Source organism: Schistocerca cancellata, chromosome 7, assembly GCF_023864275.1.
Source record: "Schistocerca cancellata isolate TAMUIC-IGC-003103 chromosome 7, iqSchCanc2.1, whole genome shotgun sequence".
Classification (NCBI taxonomy): Eukaryota; Metazoa; Arthropoda; class Insecta; order Orthoptera; family Acrididae; genus Schistocerca; species Schistocerca cancellata.
The window spans coordinates 224,117,302-224,136,330 of NC_064632.1; the positions used below are offsets into that span (position 1 = coordinate 224,117,302).

General features: G+C 45.7%; 1 protein-coding gene across 1 annotated transcript in view; it reads left to right on the plus strand.

Moving 5' to 3' along the window:
• The window catches only part of LOC126092707 (uncharacterized), a 219,190-nt gene that overhangs the window by 69,970 nt on the left and 130,191 nt on the right, over positions 1-19,029 (plus strand). Inside the window, exons 2-3 of the mRNA XM_049908429.1 lie at positions 14,016-14,213; positions 18,100-18,317. Of these exons, the coding sequence (XP_049764386.1) occupies positions 14,029-14,213; positions 18,100-18,317 (403 nt within the window). The 5' untranslated portion in view covers positions 14,016-14,028. The remainder of the gene's footprint in view (positions 1-14,015; positions 14,214-18,099; positions 18,318-19,029) is intronic.

A 19,029-nucleotide genomic window follows, 5' to 3' on the forward strand; every position in this document is an offset into this window, starting at 1 on the left:
GCGATAGCCGGCCGCGGTGGTCTAGCGGTTCTGGCGCTGCAGTCCGGAACCGCGGGACTGCTACGGTCGCAGGTTCGAATCCTGCCTGGGGCATGAATGTGTGTAATGTCCTTAGGTTAGTTAGGTTTAAGTAGTTCTAAGTTCTAGGGGACTTATGACCTAAGATGTTGAGTCCCATAGCGCTCAGAGCCATTTTTTTTTTATTACGCGATAAGTTACACAAATTTGAGGGCTGTAAATTCAACTAAATTCTTAGGGATTAAAATTACACATAACCTAAATTGGAACGATCACATAGATAATATTGTGGCTAGAGCAAACCAAAAATTGCGATTCATTGGCAGAACACTTAGAAGGTGCAACAGGTCTACCAAAGAAACTGCTTACACTACGCTTGTCCGCCCTATTCTGGAGTACTGCTGAGCGGTGTGGGATCCGCATCAGGTGGGACTGACGGATGACATCGGAAAAGTACAAAGAAGGGAAGCTCGTTTTGTATTATCGCGAAATAGGGGAGATAGTGTCACAGACATGATACGTGAATTGGAGTGGCAATCATTAAAGCAAAGACGTTTTTCGTTGCGACGGGATCTTCAAATGAAATTTCAATCACCAGTTTTCTCCTCCGATTGGGAAAAAAGTTCTGTTGGCACCCACCTAAATAGGGAGAAATTATCATCACAATAAAATAAGACAAATCAGGGATCGCACGGAAAAATTTAAGTGCTCGTTTTTCCTGCGCGCCATTAGTGAGTGGAACGGTAGAGAGACAGCATGAAGGTGGTTCATCGAACCCTCTGTCGGGCACTTTATTGTTAATAGCAGAGTAATCACGTAGATGTAGAATGACATCGACGTCACGTTAAATCCTCATCTTTCTAAATCTTTCTCCCGACTGTCAAAACATTCGACAGAAATGCGTCCGCATAACAAACAGTGTTATGCCTTTGCAGTAGAGGAGAATCGGATTCAAGCTTATGCTGTGGCCGAAGCTACAGCATACCGAATGGGAGGATACAATCCAGAAGTCGCCACTGCTTGTCCCAGAGATGAACAGCTGGCGCTGGCAGGTTTTCACTCCGCGAGGCGTTGAGAGACGCTGCTCCAGGTGCGGCCTCGCCGGCTCGTTATCATATTTCCTCTTATTTAATTCATCACGCCGCGCGCGGCCGGGACAGCAACCTCGACTCCGCTATTCACAAATTCTCATTAAGCGGCGCTACCGCCTTTGCGCCGACATTTTGCTTCATTTGCACATTCTTCTCTCCTTCAGCGCTCATTTTTATAAACTTCCAACGCCTTAGTGCGCGCCAAGTTCGTCAACATACTTCTTCGAGAAACACGAAATGAGGTAAAAAGAATAAAACAGCTGATGTCTGAAAACAGACACTCTTTAAAATATTCATTCCGGAACTTTTGGATATCTCTTGACTTGATATTAAAGCTGCTTTGAGTGTTTCTTACTGCTGAATCCTGTTATCTGTACGCACCACGCTTCGAGCGTTGTCAGCATACAAAACCGGCGGCGCAGTGGCCAACGTATTACGTTGTAGTGACGCAGATGCAGTCATTTTTTCGAAGCCGAGTTTGTGGTGTGATAGGCTTCGTAGGTAGTCAAAGCGAATTGCAAGTGAGTGCATTTAAAGGTGATTCTCTTTGAAATAATTAAGCTCCACTACTTCAATCGCCAGATCTCCGATATGGTAACGGACATCGGTCAAGCGAATTTTACATTAGTATTTTCTGCGCCAATATTTTCCTAGGTTTATTTTGTATGTATTTCCCTCTAATAATATCATATACTTTCAGATTTGTTTTTCGAGGGGGTCTGCCTTAAGCAAAACACAATTTTATGCCGCACGGAGCGGCCGCGTGGTTTGAGGCGTCATGTCACGGATTGCGCGGCGCCTCGCGCGGGAGGTTCGAGTCTTCCCTCGGGCATGGGTGTGTGTGTGTGTGTGTGTGTGTGTGTGTGTGTGTGTGTGTGTGTGTGTGTGCGTGTGCGTTGTTCTTAGCATAAGTTAGTTTAAGTAGTGTGTAAGTCTAGGGACCGATGACCTCAGCAATTTGGTCCCTTAGGAATTCACACACATTTGAACAGACAATATAATTTAATCTTTTATTTGCCATAAATGTTTCGCTGAAGTTTCAGCATCATCAGTGGGTTTCTATTTTCTTTATTATTTATTGTTACCACTTTCTGTGGTTTTCCGGATTTTGTTTACTTTATTGTGCTTATTTCCTTTCACAGTGTGTCATTTTTTTTCTGGTTTTCCCACTGTGAAAACCTGCACTATGTAACTTTCATTGCCACCGTTTATAAACCGCGGAAAAGGGAGGCGGGACCTGAAAAATTACAAACTGTGAAAGAAAACAAGCGCAATAAAGTACACAAAAAGCCACGAAAATCACAGAATGTGACAACAAGAAAGAAAATAAAATCCCATGGATGATGCCGAAACTTCAGCGAAACATGTCTGGGAAATAAAAGATAAAGAAACGGTAAAATTGTATTTTTTGCTCAAGGCGGACCCTTCCAAAAAGAAATATATTTGTAAAGCAAACATGGACAGAAGAGCTTCAACCACAAGACGAGTATCACCAACTTTCATTATTAACGAACATAAAATCACTTTTCCATCATTAAATAGTTTTCTGTCTCAGCCAATTTCTGACAAAGTATCCTTCGTCACATGCCTAATTTCTAAATCGAACACAAACGCGTATTTCTGAGCAAGACATCACTTACTCGAAAAACTTAATGTGATACATTGTCTATAATTTCAGTGCCGGCCGCGGTGGTCTAGCGGTTCAGGCGCTCAGTCCGGAACCGCGCGACTACTACGGTCGCAGGTTCGAATCCTGCCTCGGGCATGGATGTGTGTGATGTCCGTAAGTTAGTTAGGTTTACGTAGTTCTAAGTTCTAGGGGACTGATGACCACAGATGTTAAGTCCCATAGTGCTCAGAGCCATTTGAACCATTTATAATTTCAGTGTTATCGGCACAGATGGTATATTTTGTTCATTGCGCACAATATTTCCATCCATGAATAAAGATACGCTGCAGCGTAAAACTGGTGACAAATAATTGAGATCTATCGATTGTAGATGCGATGCGGCTATTCCGACAGGTTTATTCAGTAATTCCACGTCTACCGGAATGGATTCTCCTACAAAGCCACGACTAGTTCTCTGTTAGATCCTTGGTGTGTATAAAAAAAGTTCCTGTTATTGGAGCAAATTTCCGTGTTAATCCGTATGAACATTATGCTATTACCTTTCTTCCATCTTTTTTGTGAAAGTAGCCTACCTAATAAAAACAGTCCTCGCTGATCATTCGAACTATACTTTGCTGCAAGTAACCTACGTACCTGCATTTACCCACTACGAACTATTAACAAGACAAATAGACTGGTGTGTAAGGAATACGACAAATTAATAGATTACTTGACAACCAACATCCACAAATAATTAGAAGTAATGTTTTCGGATGTATTTTGGGCATCCGATCTAATTTGTGGAATTATAGAGGGAAAAGCGAGAAAATTATGAAGATGCCAAAGGAAAAATCCAACGTTTGGAATTTATTTAGAGTAGCAAACTGAGACGTCCGACAACGTACAAAAGTGGTTGACATTAAGCGACGTACTGTTATGTAGACATGGTTATGTAAAGTTGGAACACGACTGATCGAGAAAGAGATTCTTAGAATGGAAGCGGGGAAAGATAATATGACCCAAAGAAGATACTCCGCGGTGAGGTTGGACAATCTGAAAATGACTATGTTGCAACGGAGTTTTGTGATCCCACAAGATAACTACGCGCGGAGGCGTTGAGCGGAGGCCAAAGCTTAACAGTGGACGCGGAATGGCTCGGTAATGACGCCTGGGAGTGCTGAAGTTAACTCAGCTGCGAGACACCTAGCGTATCAAGTCACGCCAACAGTAGGGTCGGGTACCTCCGTGTAGGCCGAAGAGAATGCTCCCACTTGGCAACGGGACAGACCGACAGGCTGGCTGGCTACCGCCGACGAGGGCGGAGCGGTCCCACTCATTGTTCCGGGTTAACTGGGCTCGCTGCCTGCGTACAGTTAAGTTGGCGCGAGCCGCCTTCCGCGTATCCCACGCTGACTCACACCGAACGTCGACGTTTGCTGCTGCTACCCGGCCATACACCGTGTGAAAATGCTGCGGGATATCTTATCTGACGCCTGTTCAGCAGCGGGCCAGAAGCGAAAGTACCGAAAGAGCTGGCTCACTTCTGGCGCACCTTCCCCGTCCTATCTACGACATCGTGCCTTTCCTGCTGCGCAATTAAGATCCGTTTCTCACGCGATCGACGCGCTGCCGCGCACTGCGCTTTGTTAATGTGGCGGGAAGACTCCGAGCTCGAAAACAGACTTCCGCGTTAATTGAGATTCCTCGCGATGATTAACACAGGGATTGCTTAACTGCGCATACACACTTTAATAATGCAATGAGATTTGCAGCAAAGAAAGGGTATTTATCAAGTCCACATCAACATGTCACAATATGACTATGCACGAAGCGAGGGGAAATAGCCTATTGCCGGCCGCGGTGGTCTAGCGGTTCTAGGCGCTCAGTCCGGAGCCGCGCGACTGCTACGGTCGCAGGTTCGAATCCTGCCTCGGACATGGATGTGTGTGATGTCCTTAGGTTAGTTAGGTTTAAGTAGTTCTAAGTTCTAGGGGACTGATGACCATAGATGTTAAGTCCCATAGTGCTCAGAGCCATTTTTTTTTTAAATAGCCTATTACCGATAGGGGAGGTGTACTGTGGTGAGTGTAACAACTTGAGTGAAAAACGAGAATAAAGTACCGGATGTAACACGTTATGTACTACACAACATACAAACGTCCTTAGGGTTATCAGAGACGATAAAATATTTGGGTCATTTCTGAAATAAATCGCGAAGCTATTTAAAATTTCGCATCTATAACCAGAGCACATTTTTCGTCCTATCTCAAATACAAGATGTTCATAAATGGAAACTTCCTGTGTGCCGGACCGAGACTCGAACTCGAGACCTTTGCCTTTCGCGGGCAATTGCTCTACCATCTGAGCTACCCAAGCACGACTCACGCTCCGTCCTCACAGCTTTACTTCCGCCAGTACCTCGTCTCCTACTTTCCAAACCTTACAGAAGCTTTCCTGCGAACCATGCAGGACTAGCACTCTTGAAAGAAAGGATATTGCGGAGACATGTCTTAGCCACAGCCTAGGGGATGTTTCCAGAATGAGATTTTCACTCTGCAGCGGAGTGTGCGCTGATATGAAACTTCCTGGAATATTAAAACCGTGTGCCGGACAGAGACTCGAACTCGGGATCTTTGCCTTTCGCGGGCAAGTGCTCTAGCAACTGAGCTACCCAAGCACGACTCACGCTCCGTCCTCACAGCTTTACTTCCGCCAGTACCTCGTCTCCTACCTTCCAAACAACGCAGGAGAGTTTCTGTAAAGTTCGAGTCTCGGTCCGGCACACAGTTTTAATCTGCCAGGAAGTTTCGTATCAGCGCACACTCCACTGCAGAGTTTAATTCTCATTCTGATGCTCATAAATTCCCCCTACAAACTGTTGGACGTGCAGAGGGCATTGTGCCAAATAATAATTCGAATAATAATCCATATACACTGAAGAGCCAAAGAAACTGGTACATCTGCCTAGTATCATGTAGGGCCCTAGCGAAGACGCACAAGTGCCGCAACACGACGTGGCATGGACTCGATGAACGCCTGAAGTAGCCTGGCCGGCTAGCCGTGCGATCTTAGGCGCTGCTTCCCGAGCGGGAAGGCGTGCCGTCCCCGGCACGAATCCGCCCCGCGGATTAGTGTCAAGGTCCGGTGTGCCGGCCAGTCTGCGGATGGTTTTTAAGGCGGTTTTCCATCTGCCTTGGCGAATGGGGGCTGGTTCCCCTTATTCTGCCTCAATTACACTAAGTCGGCGATTGCTGTGCAAAGAGTCTCCACGTACGCGCACACCATAATTATTACTCTACCACGCAAACATTTAGAGTTACACCAGGTTGCACCAGAGTTAGACCAGGGGGTGTCCACTGAGGACCGAATCGCACAATAACCCTGGTTTCGGTGTGGGCGGCGGTGGGGTGGCCTATTGTGGGGTTGTGAACCACTGAGGACTACAGCGGGGCGAAGCTTCTCCGTCGTTTCTAGGTCCCCAATTTAATACACACACACTCACAATGTCTGAATTAGTGCTGGAAGGAAATGACACCATGAATCATGCAGGGCTGTCCATAAAACCGTAAGAGAACGAAAGGGTGGAGATCTCTTCTGAAAAGGTCGTTGCAAAGCATCCCCGATATAATAATTTTATTATTATATTATTATTATAATGTTGTTCTACCAAGAACCGACGGAATATTCTGTTAATATCATCCCCGATATGCTCAATAATGTTCATGTCTAGTGAGTCTGATGGTCAGTAGGAACGTTTAAACTCAGAAGAGTGTTCCTGGAGCCATTCTGTAGCAATTCTGAACGTGTAGGGTTTTGCATTGTCCTGCTATAATTTCCAAGTCAGTCGGAATGCACAATGGACATGAATGGTTGCAGGTGATCAGACAGGATGCTTACATATGTGTCACCTAGAGTTATATCTAGACATATCAGGGGTCCCATATTACTCCAACTGCACACGTCCATCCGCTCTATACAATCAGGCAACACGTTTCCAGTAATCAACAGTCCAATGTCGGTGTTGACGAGCGCAGACGAGGCGTAAAGCTTTGTGTCGTGCAGACATCGAGGGTACACGAGTGGGCCTTCGGCTCTGAAAGCCCATATCGATGATGTTTCGTTGAATCGTTCGCACGCTGATACTTGTTGATGGCCTAGCGTTGAAATCTGCATCATTTTTCGGAAGGTTTGCACTTCGGTCACGTTGAATGATTCTCTTCAGTCGTCGTTGGTCCCGTTCTTGCAGGATCTTTTTCCGGCCGCAGTGATGTCGGAGATTTGATGTTTTACCGGATTCCTTATATTTACGGTACACTCGTGAAATGTTTGTACGGGAAAATCCCCACTTCATCGCTACCTCGGAGATGTTGTGTCCCATCGCTCGTGTGCCGACTATAATATCACTTTCAAACTCACTTAAATCTTGATAACCTGCCATTGTAGTAGCAGTAACCGATCTAAGAACTGCGCCAGACACTTATTGCTTACATAGGCGTTGCCGACCGCAGCGCCGTATTCTGCCTGTTTACTTCTCTCTTTGGTTCTTCAGTATGCTAATGGTACCCTGTTTCCTGTATGACTTCATGTCCATTTATATTATGGAAATTGAAGCATTGTCGAAAACATTGACAGCGATAACTTGTCAGTATCAATCTCAATAACAGGCAAAAATCGTCGAGATTCTCGGTCCCCGGAATGGATGATCTGTCTATATACCCACTAATCAAGTTTGTACAGAACCGTCAGTGATAGAGTTCTTCTCGCACCTGGTCAGTTCTTTTTATTTTAAAATAATCCATCTCTGATTTCCGTTCCTCAGCAAAAGCCACATAAAAATATTTACTAACGCCTTTCTCGTCTTAATGTGAGTGCATATGCTGCTTATGAGAGTTCTTTTGTCGTCGAACGCAGGATAAACAGTTGGTTCCCCTTTTCTAATTTCGGCGGTGCTTATTATAAAATTAGCGGAATGCAAACTGTCTCAACTGCTGCATGTAATACATGCTCCTCGACAGTCATCATTCATTCCATTCTCATGAGTTCTACACGCGACTTCCTTATCCCCTGCTAATATTGCCCAATACATTCCCTTCTGAGTGACAACTAAGACCGCAGCTCATCGGCTCCGGCAACTACCCCCCCCCCCCTCTCTCACCGCTTCCCTCTCTCTCTCTCTCTCTCTCTCTCTCTCTCTCTCTCTCTCTTTCTCGCAACCTCATCCTCCCGCGTGTTTTGTAGAACCGGTAGAGCCAGTAGCAGGTGTACGCAACGGCAACTTCGGAACGTGACGTGAGCGCCTAATTTAGCGCCTGATTTGGTGGCATTCATCTTTTTAGAATAATTTATCACCTATTAGGGCTGGCCAATTTACTACTATCTTCAGTGTGACTATACAGGACTTAAGCTTTTGATGATTTGCAGCTTCCGCATGACAGAGCCGAATATTTTACATCTTTTAGGTTCTGAAACGCGCGAATTTTCCTTAATGAAACGAAAATGCGCCGAAGATTCAGCTAGAAGCCGATTAATGAGAATTACGAAAAAAGATCGTTTCGTCGTTTTCACTGTACAAGCAAATGAATAACTGAGATGATGATGTTTACACGTAAGTGAATATAAAGTGCGATTGACACTTAATGAGCAGTTAAGACTCTGAACCGCACCTGACCTCGAACGGTGATCTCCGACTTTCGGGGCAGCATACTAACAATTATCGAACTTCCTCCCTACAACTGTAAGGCTAGGGTTTTGAGTATGCCAGTCAGTCAGTCCGCGAAACGTGCTCGGATAGCGCAATCGGTATCGCAGTGGTAACGAAAGCTTCATCCACGTTCGAGTCTCGACAGAAGAAAGGAAGGAAGATTAGGTTTGAACGTCCCGTCGACATCGAGATCATTAGAGACGGAGCAAAAGTTCAGAAAGTTTCAAGGTTGGGGAAGGAATTGGCTGTGCCCTTCCAAAGATCCATCCCGGCATTTGCTTGGAGCAATTTAGGAAAACCACGCAAAATCTAAATCTGGATGGCCAGACGCGCAACGGCCAGACGCGGATCCGAACCATCGGCCTTCCGAATGCGAGTTCAGTGTACTAACCACAACACCACCCATCTCGGTTTCGAGTCTCAGTCTGGCAAGCAGTTTTATTTTGTCAAAAAAATCCCTTTTTCTTTTTGCTACGTATAACAGTTGCATAGAAAGCAAAATTTCGTTCTACCTAATTTTCATACAGTGATAACCAAAGAAACCATTCAGATTGTAGATACATAAAATAGGTTTAGACAACGAACAAAAACAAGTGTATGCTACCAGTTTTAAAGTATGCAGTTTTTAAAAAAGAAGATGATAATAAGTTCCTGACCTTCTTGAAACACAGTAATGTCTCGAACGTTGCGCTCTTTCACGTTTCTGGTATGCGAAGAACAAGTATCTGTCAAAGTACTCAAAACAGCTTTGCGAGAAACAGTACTAATACATACACTTGTTTAATATTTTAGAAGCATTATGTATAGTTAACGGCAGCCTAATTCGTCAATGTCGCATCGAAAATGATTAGTTGACTTGCATTCCGCATTCAGTAAGCTGGAACGCAGGGAGTTCATTATTGCATTGTATTATTTTGCTTGGCTAATTCCGAGCACAAAGGCACATAATGCCTGACTTGTTAATTATGGGACAAGTTCTCGGAACTAACAGTACCTCTGGAGTGAAACTGGGGACACGGTGACACCGCCGGGTATTCTGTCATACATTACACCAGACGCGTAATTGCTGTTACGTGTTAAAGCCGTCTGAACGCTTCGCTGCGGAGCGAAAACTGAACGGTATCACGACAAGTGCACAAAAAGCGTGTAATTACAAACAAGCGAATGCAGCGTCATACAACCCTGGAGCTGTGCAACGCGCTCTATTACTTCGAAATGATGTTATCCAGAGTGTTACACATATGAAAAATTTCTTTTCTATGGCTTGATAGTTCCGCGTGAAAAAGATCAGATATCTATGTACGTAGGCTACAACTCCAGGTGTGTCCTACGAGTTTTTCCCGTGGTAACTAACGAATAGCTAAACCCCTGCAGTGTGAAAAATACTTAGCGAAACATTTCACATTAAACTGCAGGTCCTTCTGTAGCTAGCTGTGAGAGTGAGTTGTCAGAACGAGGAAGCATACAACGTCCAATAGGCCGTTGCCTAATGAAATAAACGGTTATTCTAATCTAACCTAACCTAAGTATATTCAGAGTTTCAGAAGACGACTCCACCAAAAGTACAAGACATAGAGAAAAATTGGTCAGGTGCGGGAAGGAATCACGCTCTGGGGGTTTCGTACGAACTTAATTAGGTACATAGACAGTTCATCCATAACGCGAAACCAGAATCTCAACAATCGACACTGATACTGGCACGTCATTGGTCTCAGTAATTCCAAGACTTTCGAGAATGTTTTAAGTTGGAAGCCGGATAACAAACAGCAAAAGAAATATTTTTCGTGTTATATAATTACTAATTAATTTTTTTAAATTTTTTCCTTTACTTGTAAGGCGAAACATGCTTTCCTGCCTTCTAGGTCAATGGGTACTACCCTACAGGTTTTGATAAGTGAGTTTGCGAGTATCAAAATACGTGGCATAAACGGCCCTATCTTTTGATTTCATTGACTTAGAAGCTTCAATTTTTTACACCGTCATGGGGCCGTAGACCTGAATATCTGACATATATTTCAGCCTGATACGTCTACCCACTCCCGAGAAAAACGGTCTTTAACAGTCGGTCGGCCAGACAGACACACAGATGGACCGACAGCGAAGAAATCCTATAGACATTCCGATTGAGGTATGAAACTACAAACATTATATACATCAGTGGATAGAGTATCTCTCCAGGTTTCGATTCGCGAGACGAGCCGTGATGTACTTGTACTCGGTAGGAGGCGCGTAATAACATGGAGACAAATGATGTGCTTCGTACTGTCGCATCGAATTAGTTCGCACATGCGTATATACAACACAAGGAACAGATTTCTAAAGCGGGCTGCTGTCGTGCCTTCCTGGGACTTTCGTATCAACGACTTCAACGAATCGCACGTTCACATTGAAGTCTGCTGCCTACCAGTAAGTATCCATAGCGAGCACCTGCAATGCGCGTTAAAAACTTGGGAGACAAGCTGTATCCACTGAAATGTGGACATTTTCTGTCTTGTTGTTTTCGCACTATCATCTTCTGAAACCCCGGACGTAATTACACACACACACACACACACACACACACACACACACACACACACACACACACACACGTGTACGACCTTACTGGCGAAACTGTGACTTCAACAATGTGTATGTAGTAGAGACGCATCAAACCAGTCAGAAGACTTAACAAAAATAAAAATAGAAAACTTATGTGGCACTCATGGAAAAATGGTGGTCAGAAGAAACAAAGCTATTTCTTGGCCTCGATTTCAAAGGCGGACCTCGGTAGCTGTTTTAAACGAAAACTGGCTTTAGACCGAACTGAATTCTTCAACGATGTTTTTTTTCTCTCGTCTATAAGTTTTCCACATATCCAGTTAACTCCATTTGAGCACGAAAATACGAGGGCTTGCCACCGAAGTTTTTATATGAAAACCCTTAAAGATTTTTGCATAAAACAGACGATATTAACTTTCTACATCTTTATTCTTTATGTCTATATATTTGTTTCTCAACGTAGTCACCCTGGCGACGAATACATTTCTCCCAACGAGTGACCATTTAGTTGATGCCGTCACTGTAGAATGTCTGACTTTGTTGAGGGAGCCACAACCTCACCTCTGCTCGTACCGCTTCATCACTGACAAAGAGAAGTCCTCAGAGGTGTTCTTTAAGTTTTGGAAACAGATGAAAATCGGATGGGCCCAAGTCGGGACTGCATGAAGGGTGATCGATGACCGTGAACCCAAGATGTTGCAGATCTCGCAACGCTCGTGTGTTTTCTTTCATTTTCATGCTGAAGGAGAGAGTCTTCATGTGTGGACGAACTCTTCGAATCCGAAACTCGATTGTAGCAAGCTGTTTCCCAAGCACCGGCATATTTACGTTGCACACCGGCTTTGTTACACGATACAATTCCCTGTAGCGGCAGTGGGCTGCAAATATGTTGATATGACGACAAAAGATGTAGAATATTGATTACGTTTGTATTATTTCAAAAGCTTTAAGAGTTCCCACATAAAAAACTCGAAGCCATTACTTTTCAGCATTCCGTCGTAGCTTACAAAACACTCGTTCGACCAATACTTGAATACTGCTCGTTAGTCTGGGAGCCATACCAGATAGGATTGATAGAGGAAGAACCGCGCATTTCGGTTCATTTAGTGCGCGCGAGAGTGTCACGGAGGCGCTCAGCCAACTGCAGTCGCAGACGCTGCATGAGAGGCGTTCTGCATTATGGTATGGATTACTGTAAAAAATCCGAGAGTGCACGTTGCCAGAGGAGTCAACCAATATATTGCTTCCTCTTACGCATACTTCGCGAGAAGAATGTGACGGTAAAATTAGAGAGATATGAACTCACACAGCTGCTTACCAACATCATTCCTCCCGCGAACCATTCGTGACTATAACAGGAATGGGGAAAAGTGACAGTGGTACACAAAGTACCCTCCGCCACACACCGTAAGGTGGCTGCTTGCGGAGTGAAGATACACCTTGTACAGTTATTAAGTTCTGAGACTGGGCTCGTAGCACCGTGGTATAGAATCTTGTCAGAGTCAGTCTCTCTCGTCCCAACAAGAGACAGTAAAGTGCATGCACTGTGAGCAGAATTAAGGTGTTTGTTGTGACAGAGATACGACAGCGCGCGCGGAACCCGAGTATGTCGCAGTTGGAAGAACGGTCAAACATCCAATTCTACAGACATTAGGGAAAACAGCTTCCAAAATGTTACATATATGCAGAAAGTTTATGGTGACGTCGTACTGAGTCGCAGTGTCATGTTGTACGTGTATCGATGTTTTCCGCAAGAAAGAGACAGTTTTGAGGAGTCGGCCACAAACCGTTGGAACTGAACGTGCGATAGAAAAGGTTGCAATGTTGTAGCGTGCCAGTCGCTTCCAAATGGTAGACGATTTCTCAGCAACAGTAACGGTGAGCCATGGTACGTGGTACAAAATTTTGACCGATGGTCCGAGGCCGGCCGGTGTGGCCGAGTGGGTCTAGGCGCTTCAGTTTGGAACCGCGCGACCGCTACGGTCGCAGGTTCGAATCCTGCCTCGGGCAAGGATGTGTGTGAAGTCCTTAGGTTAGTTAGGTTAAAGTAGTTCTAAGTTCTAGGGGGCTGATGACCTCAGATGTTAAGTCTCATGGTGCTCAGAGCCATTTGAACCATTTGATGGTCCGAACATATCGCGTGCTACGCAGCCCGTGTGCCACGCATCCTGACGCAAGACCTGAGTGATGGTCGTATCATAGTGACTTGATCAGTAATGCTGACGATGATCCGTCGTTTCTCAACAGGACCATAACGAAAGCGTTTCCGGTGCGATCCGCAACTGAAGCGAGAATCCGCCACCTGGAAAACGGGAAAACGCCAGTAACAGAAAACAACGTTAAAAGACAGGTCAAAAGGCACGGTACTGTGAGAACTGTTTTCTGCTTCAAATAGAATTACTAACAAGGAATTCATCCCAGATGGTGTAACATGAACAAAATCTACTACAAAGAGATCCGGCAATCTACGCGATTAATTTCGCCTTCATCGTCCTGATCTTTGGCGTGGGAAAAATTGGCTGTTGCTACACGACATCGCTCTGTACTCGTTCAGGAGGAACTTGGACGGTAACATGTCAGTCTCTTGCTGCACCCTCCGTACTCACTTGATCTCGTACCATGCGACTTTGTCTCATTTCCCCGCACGAAAGAACTCCTACATGGGCGTAAATTTCGTTCAGCCAAAGAGGTCGTGACTGTTGCAAGAGAAGCCGTTAAGTACCTCCCTGCCACCATGTTTCAGCGGTGCAAACAGCAGCTATACGAACGCTGGCAGAAGTGCTTTGCAGCCAACGGCGACATTTTGAGCGAGGTTGTGGATCTGTTTAAGTCACGGCCTCGCCTTCTGGCCTTCAGGTCGAAAGACAATTTTAAACAGTAATAAAAAAAAAAGTATACGCCTTGTTACGCGGCATCTTGTGAGACACTCAGGTTCTTGTGGGTGCCTACATTAAAGGCGCTAGTCTCAAAACTTAGACTGTAGTAGCAGATGGAAAGTTGTGGAGAGCGCTACAGCTGCCCTCGTGTGCTGACGCGTTGCGCGCGCGTGTTTCAGATCTCGACCAGCCATGGGTTGCACACCGCCGCCTCTGGTGCTGCTGCTGTTGCTCCTGGTTCCCGCTGCGCTGGCTCAGGTGGAAGAGGAGGAGACGGTTCTGGGGATGACGGAGGCCGCTCCCGAGGACCCGCCAGCGCCCCTCAGTGACGACGCCGACAACGATCTAGACATGTCCGACCTCGCCGCTGAGAATGGGTGAGGCTTCGCACGTGGCGCAGTTTGCCAGCGTACAACCGCATCTATCATCTCCTTCAGTGCCCTTCCGTCACGGGAACGAGGACCTCACAAACTTTTAATTTCTTATTTTCTCTACTTGGGGGATTATTGTAGACCTTTCGCGTTTCCTGACGAATACTATGAAGGAAGCGTTCTCGGGTGAACGATCGGATCATCGTGTCAGACATTCCAATATTTCCAAAACAGTAAGAGTTGCCTGTCCAGCCTCCAGGCATCACCTCATCGGCGCACCCGACGGAAGCACCTCTCATTGTCGAATTCTTGAGAATGTCAAATACGACGATCCCGTTGTTCGTCCATTTCGTGGAGGATTGTTTATTCGATGGTCTATCTTAGCATTTTCACCACCACTACCACCACATTCTTCGAGAGTTACTGATTCGTTAAACATTTGACCACCCAGCACATCCACCTGCTGCGCCAACTCTTTGCACTTCAGTGTTCTTTTTGTTTATAACAATCAGCTGGCACACTTTCCATTTCAATAACAGCCCGAGTCAATTCCTATTCACATTCGGCGACCAATGCTACGTCTTCATCGAACTGTAACACGCTGTCTACAGTCCGCGAGAAACTACTCCCACGTCGAGATAGACCTTTAAACATCAGTGATGACTGGGAGCAACCTTAGTTTATACTTTTCCTGATTTTGATGTATTTTATGATTTCCTCCGACCTTACTGCTCCAGCTTGCTTCGCATAAAAAGAACGAACTACTTTTCTGTCTCTGTACGTAGTTCCACACTGCCTAAGCATTTAAAAATAATATTTTGTTCTTCATTATCGTAAGTGTTCTCCAAACTTACGGCTGCAATGAAATTTTCCTTGTTTTTCCCTAATCCGCCATTTTACTATCAACTGCAATACTAAAATTGCACCTAATCGTGAAGCGAAACGTGTCTTCTTCTAATATACTTCCAACTTTCTTCTCCCATCCTCTAAGGAAGGAAGGAACATCAAGGTTTAACGTCCCGAAGGCTATGAGGTTATCAGAGACGGAGCACAAGCTCGGACTGGGGAAGGATAGGATACGAGAACGGCCATATTCCCTTCCACATAACCATTCGGGAATTTGCCTTAAATAGTTTTAGGAAATCACGGAAAAGTAAATCTGGAAGATGGCGATCTGAACCGTCATCATCGTGAGTGCGAGTTCAGTGACCTGACACTGTGCTACGTCCCTCGGCCCCATTCCTCGATAAAGTAATCAGTCTTCTAATTATTATTGATGCATGTGATAGTTAAGTGTGAAACCTCTTACACATGTCCACATTAAATTAAGAACACTAGCCGAAACTTCATGGAAAAAGGAAATCTTTGTAAATGCACCACAGGATGTGGCCTCCCAACATCGGTCGAAAGTGAGAGGTTATTATTATTATTATTGTTGTAGTTGATCTGTTCTTCAGTCCTAAGTATCGTTTGACGCATCAGTCCACTTTAGTTTATCCTGTGCAAGCCTTACATCTCTCGATAACCACTGCAATCTAAACGTATTTGGAGCTGCTTACTGTAGTCAGTTCTTGGCCTACTTAGAAAATTTTTACCGACCTCACTCTCCACATCACAGTACGCTCCATACACAGATTAACTATTTCCTGTTGCCTCAGGATGTGTCCTACCAGCCGGCCGTGGTGGTCGAGCGGTTCTAGGCGCTACAGTCTGGAACCGCGCGACCGCTACGGTCGGAGGTTCGAATCCTGCCTCGGGCATGGATATGTATGATGTCCTTAGGTTTAAGTAGTTCTAAGTTCTAGAGGACTGGTGATCTCAGAAGTTAGGTCTCACAGTGCTCAGAGCCATTTTTTGTGTCCTACCAACCCTTCTTTTAATCAATTTGCGCGGCAAATTTCTTTTTTCTGCGATTCGATTCGGTACCTCTTGGACCTAGGCATCTAATCTCGAACATTCTTCTGTATCACCACAATTCGAAGGCTTCTGTTCTCTTCTTGTCCGGACTGTTTATGGTCCACGTTTCAATTCCGTACAAGGCTACACTGCAGACTTTTACGTCTATACTCCGCAAGCCACCGTGCGGTATGTGACACAGAAGTCCCAATATTCTAATTTACATTCCACGTTAAGAAATTTCTCTTCAACAGAAACGCTTTTTCTGATATTGGCAGTGTGCATTTCATGTCCTCCCTTCGATGGCCGTCATCAGTTATTTTGCTGTCCGAATAGAAAAACTCAGCTTCTACTTGTAGTGTCTCATTTCCTTCTGTAATTTCCTCGGCATCATCTGATTCGATCTGATTACACTCCATTGTCCCTGTTTTACTTTTGTCGATATTCATCTTATAATCTGTTTTCAACAGACATCTACATCTACATCCATACTCCGCAAGCCATCTGACGGTGTGTGGCGGAGGGTACCTTCAGTACCTCTATCGGTTCTCCCTTCTATTCCAGTCTCGTATTGTTCGTGGAAAGAAGGATTGTCGGTATGCCGCTGTGTGGGCTCTAATCTCTCTGATTTTATCCTCATGGTCTCTTCGCGAGATATACGTAGCAATAATACTGCTTGACTCCCCGGTGAAGGTATGTTCTCGAAACTTCAACAAAAGCCATTACCGAGCTACTGAGCGTCTCTCCTGCAGAGTCTTCCACTGGAGTTTATCTATCATCTCCGTAACGCTTTCGCGATTACCAAATGATCCTGTAACGAAGCGCGCTGCTCTCCGTTGGATCTTCTCTATGTCTTGTATCAACCCTATCTGGTACGGATCCCACACTGCTGAGCAGTATTCAAGCAGTGGGCGAACAAGCGTACTGTAACCTACTTCCTTTGTTTTCGGATTGCATTTCCTTAGGATTCTTCCAATGAATCTCAGTCTGGCATCTGCTTTACCGACGATCAACTTTATATGATCATTCCATTTTAAATCACTCCTAATGCGTACTCCCAGATAATTTATGGAATTAACTGCTTCCAGTTGCTGACCTGCTATATTATAGCTAAATGATAAGGGATCTTTCTTTCTATGTATTCGCAGCACAATAGACTTGTCTACATTGAGATTCAAGTGCCATTCCCTGCAACATACGTCAATTCGCTGGAGATCCTCCTGCATTTCAGTACAATTTTCCATTGTTACAACCTCTCGATATACCACAGCATCATCTGCAAAAAGCCTCAGTGAACTTCCGATGTCATCCACAAGGTCATTTATGTATATTGTGAATAGCAACGGTCCTACGACACTCCCCTGCGGCACACCTGAAATCACTCTTACTTCGGAAGACTTCTCTCCATTGAGAATGACATGCTGCGCTCTGTTACCTAGGAACTCTTCAATCCAGTCACACAATTGGTCTGATAGTCCATATACTCTTTGTTCATTAAAGGACTGTGGGGAACTGTATCGAACGCCTTGCAGAAGTCAAGAAACACGGCATCTACCTGGGAATCCGTGTCTATGGCCCTCTGAGTCTCGTGGACGAATAGCGCGAGCTGGGTTTCATACGATAGTCTTTTTCGTATATCAATTCCGTTCAATTGTCGTAATTCCTTTGCCATATCTGAAGGAATAACAACGTCATGGGCAAACTTCAAACTTCTCCACGAAGTTTAATTCCCTTTCCAAATTTTCCCTTGGCTTCCTTTACTTCTTGCTCAATACACAGATTGAATAACATCGGTAAGAGGCTACTACCCCGCCTCACGCCCTGCTCAAATACCACTGACACTCTTCCACGTCGTTTGACCGCAGACTGCTTTCTGTACCAGTTATAGGTAACCTTTGGCTCCCTGAGTTTCATCCCTGCTACCTCCAAGGCTTGAAAGAGTGTATGAGGACCGAGAATAGACGCAAGTAAGGCAGCAGCTGACTGCGCTGTGCAGGTACGGGGCGCCGGAGGAGTGCGACCCCGAGCTGGCGGGCTTCGAGCTGGTGACGGGCTACGTGTTCTCGGCGCCGAGCGACCTGCTGGACTCGCTGCCGGGCACGCTCATGCTCACCGACTGCCTGGACGCCTGCCAAGCCAACGAGTCGTGCCGCGCCGTCAACTACGAGACCGGCCTCTGCGTGCTCTTCAGCTCCGACGCCGACATGTATCCAGGTTCGTAGGCAGCGGTCATCGCCTGCACCGACACGGTTCCACCGTGGTTTACACGACCCTCACACGATCAGCATTTGTATTGTATGTTAACCGAGGACCTAGAAACGACGGAGAAGCTCCGTCCCCGCGGCAGTACCGCAGTCCACTTCACCCCCCCCCCCCCCCCCCCCCCCGCCGCCACAAACCGAACCCAGGGTAATTGTGCGGTTCGACCGCCGGTGGACCCCCCCACCACCGCCCCGGAAACGTCGCACACCAGACGAGTGTAGCCCCTATGTTTGCGTGATACAGTAATGGTGATGTACGCGTACGTGGAGAACTTGTTTGCGCAGCAATCGCCGACATAGTGTAACTGAGGCGGTATAAGGGGAACCAGCCCGCATTCACCGAGTCAGATGGAAAACCGCCTAAAAACCATCCACAGACTGGCCGGTTCACCGGACCTCGACACAAATCCGCTGGGTGGATTCGTGCCGGGGACCAGGCGCTCCTTCCCGCCCGGAAAGCCGTGCGTTAGATACTGCGTAATAATATTGTGTCAATATGCTGCGCGGAAGTGCGAAGCCAAAACCGACGCAACACTATTGCGCAATATTTATACCCGCTCCACCATGCGTGGTAGCTCGAGGAACGGCAGGTGGCCTATGCCACGCTTAGCGTCTTCTAACTATCGGCGCCCTCTAGACTACAGTATATTTGAAACTTCCTGGCA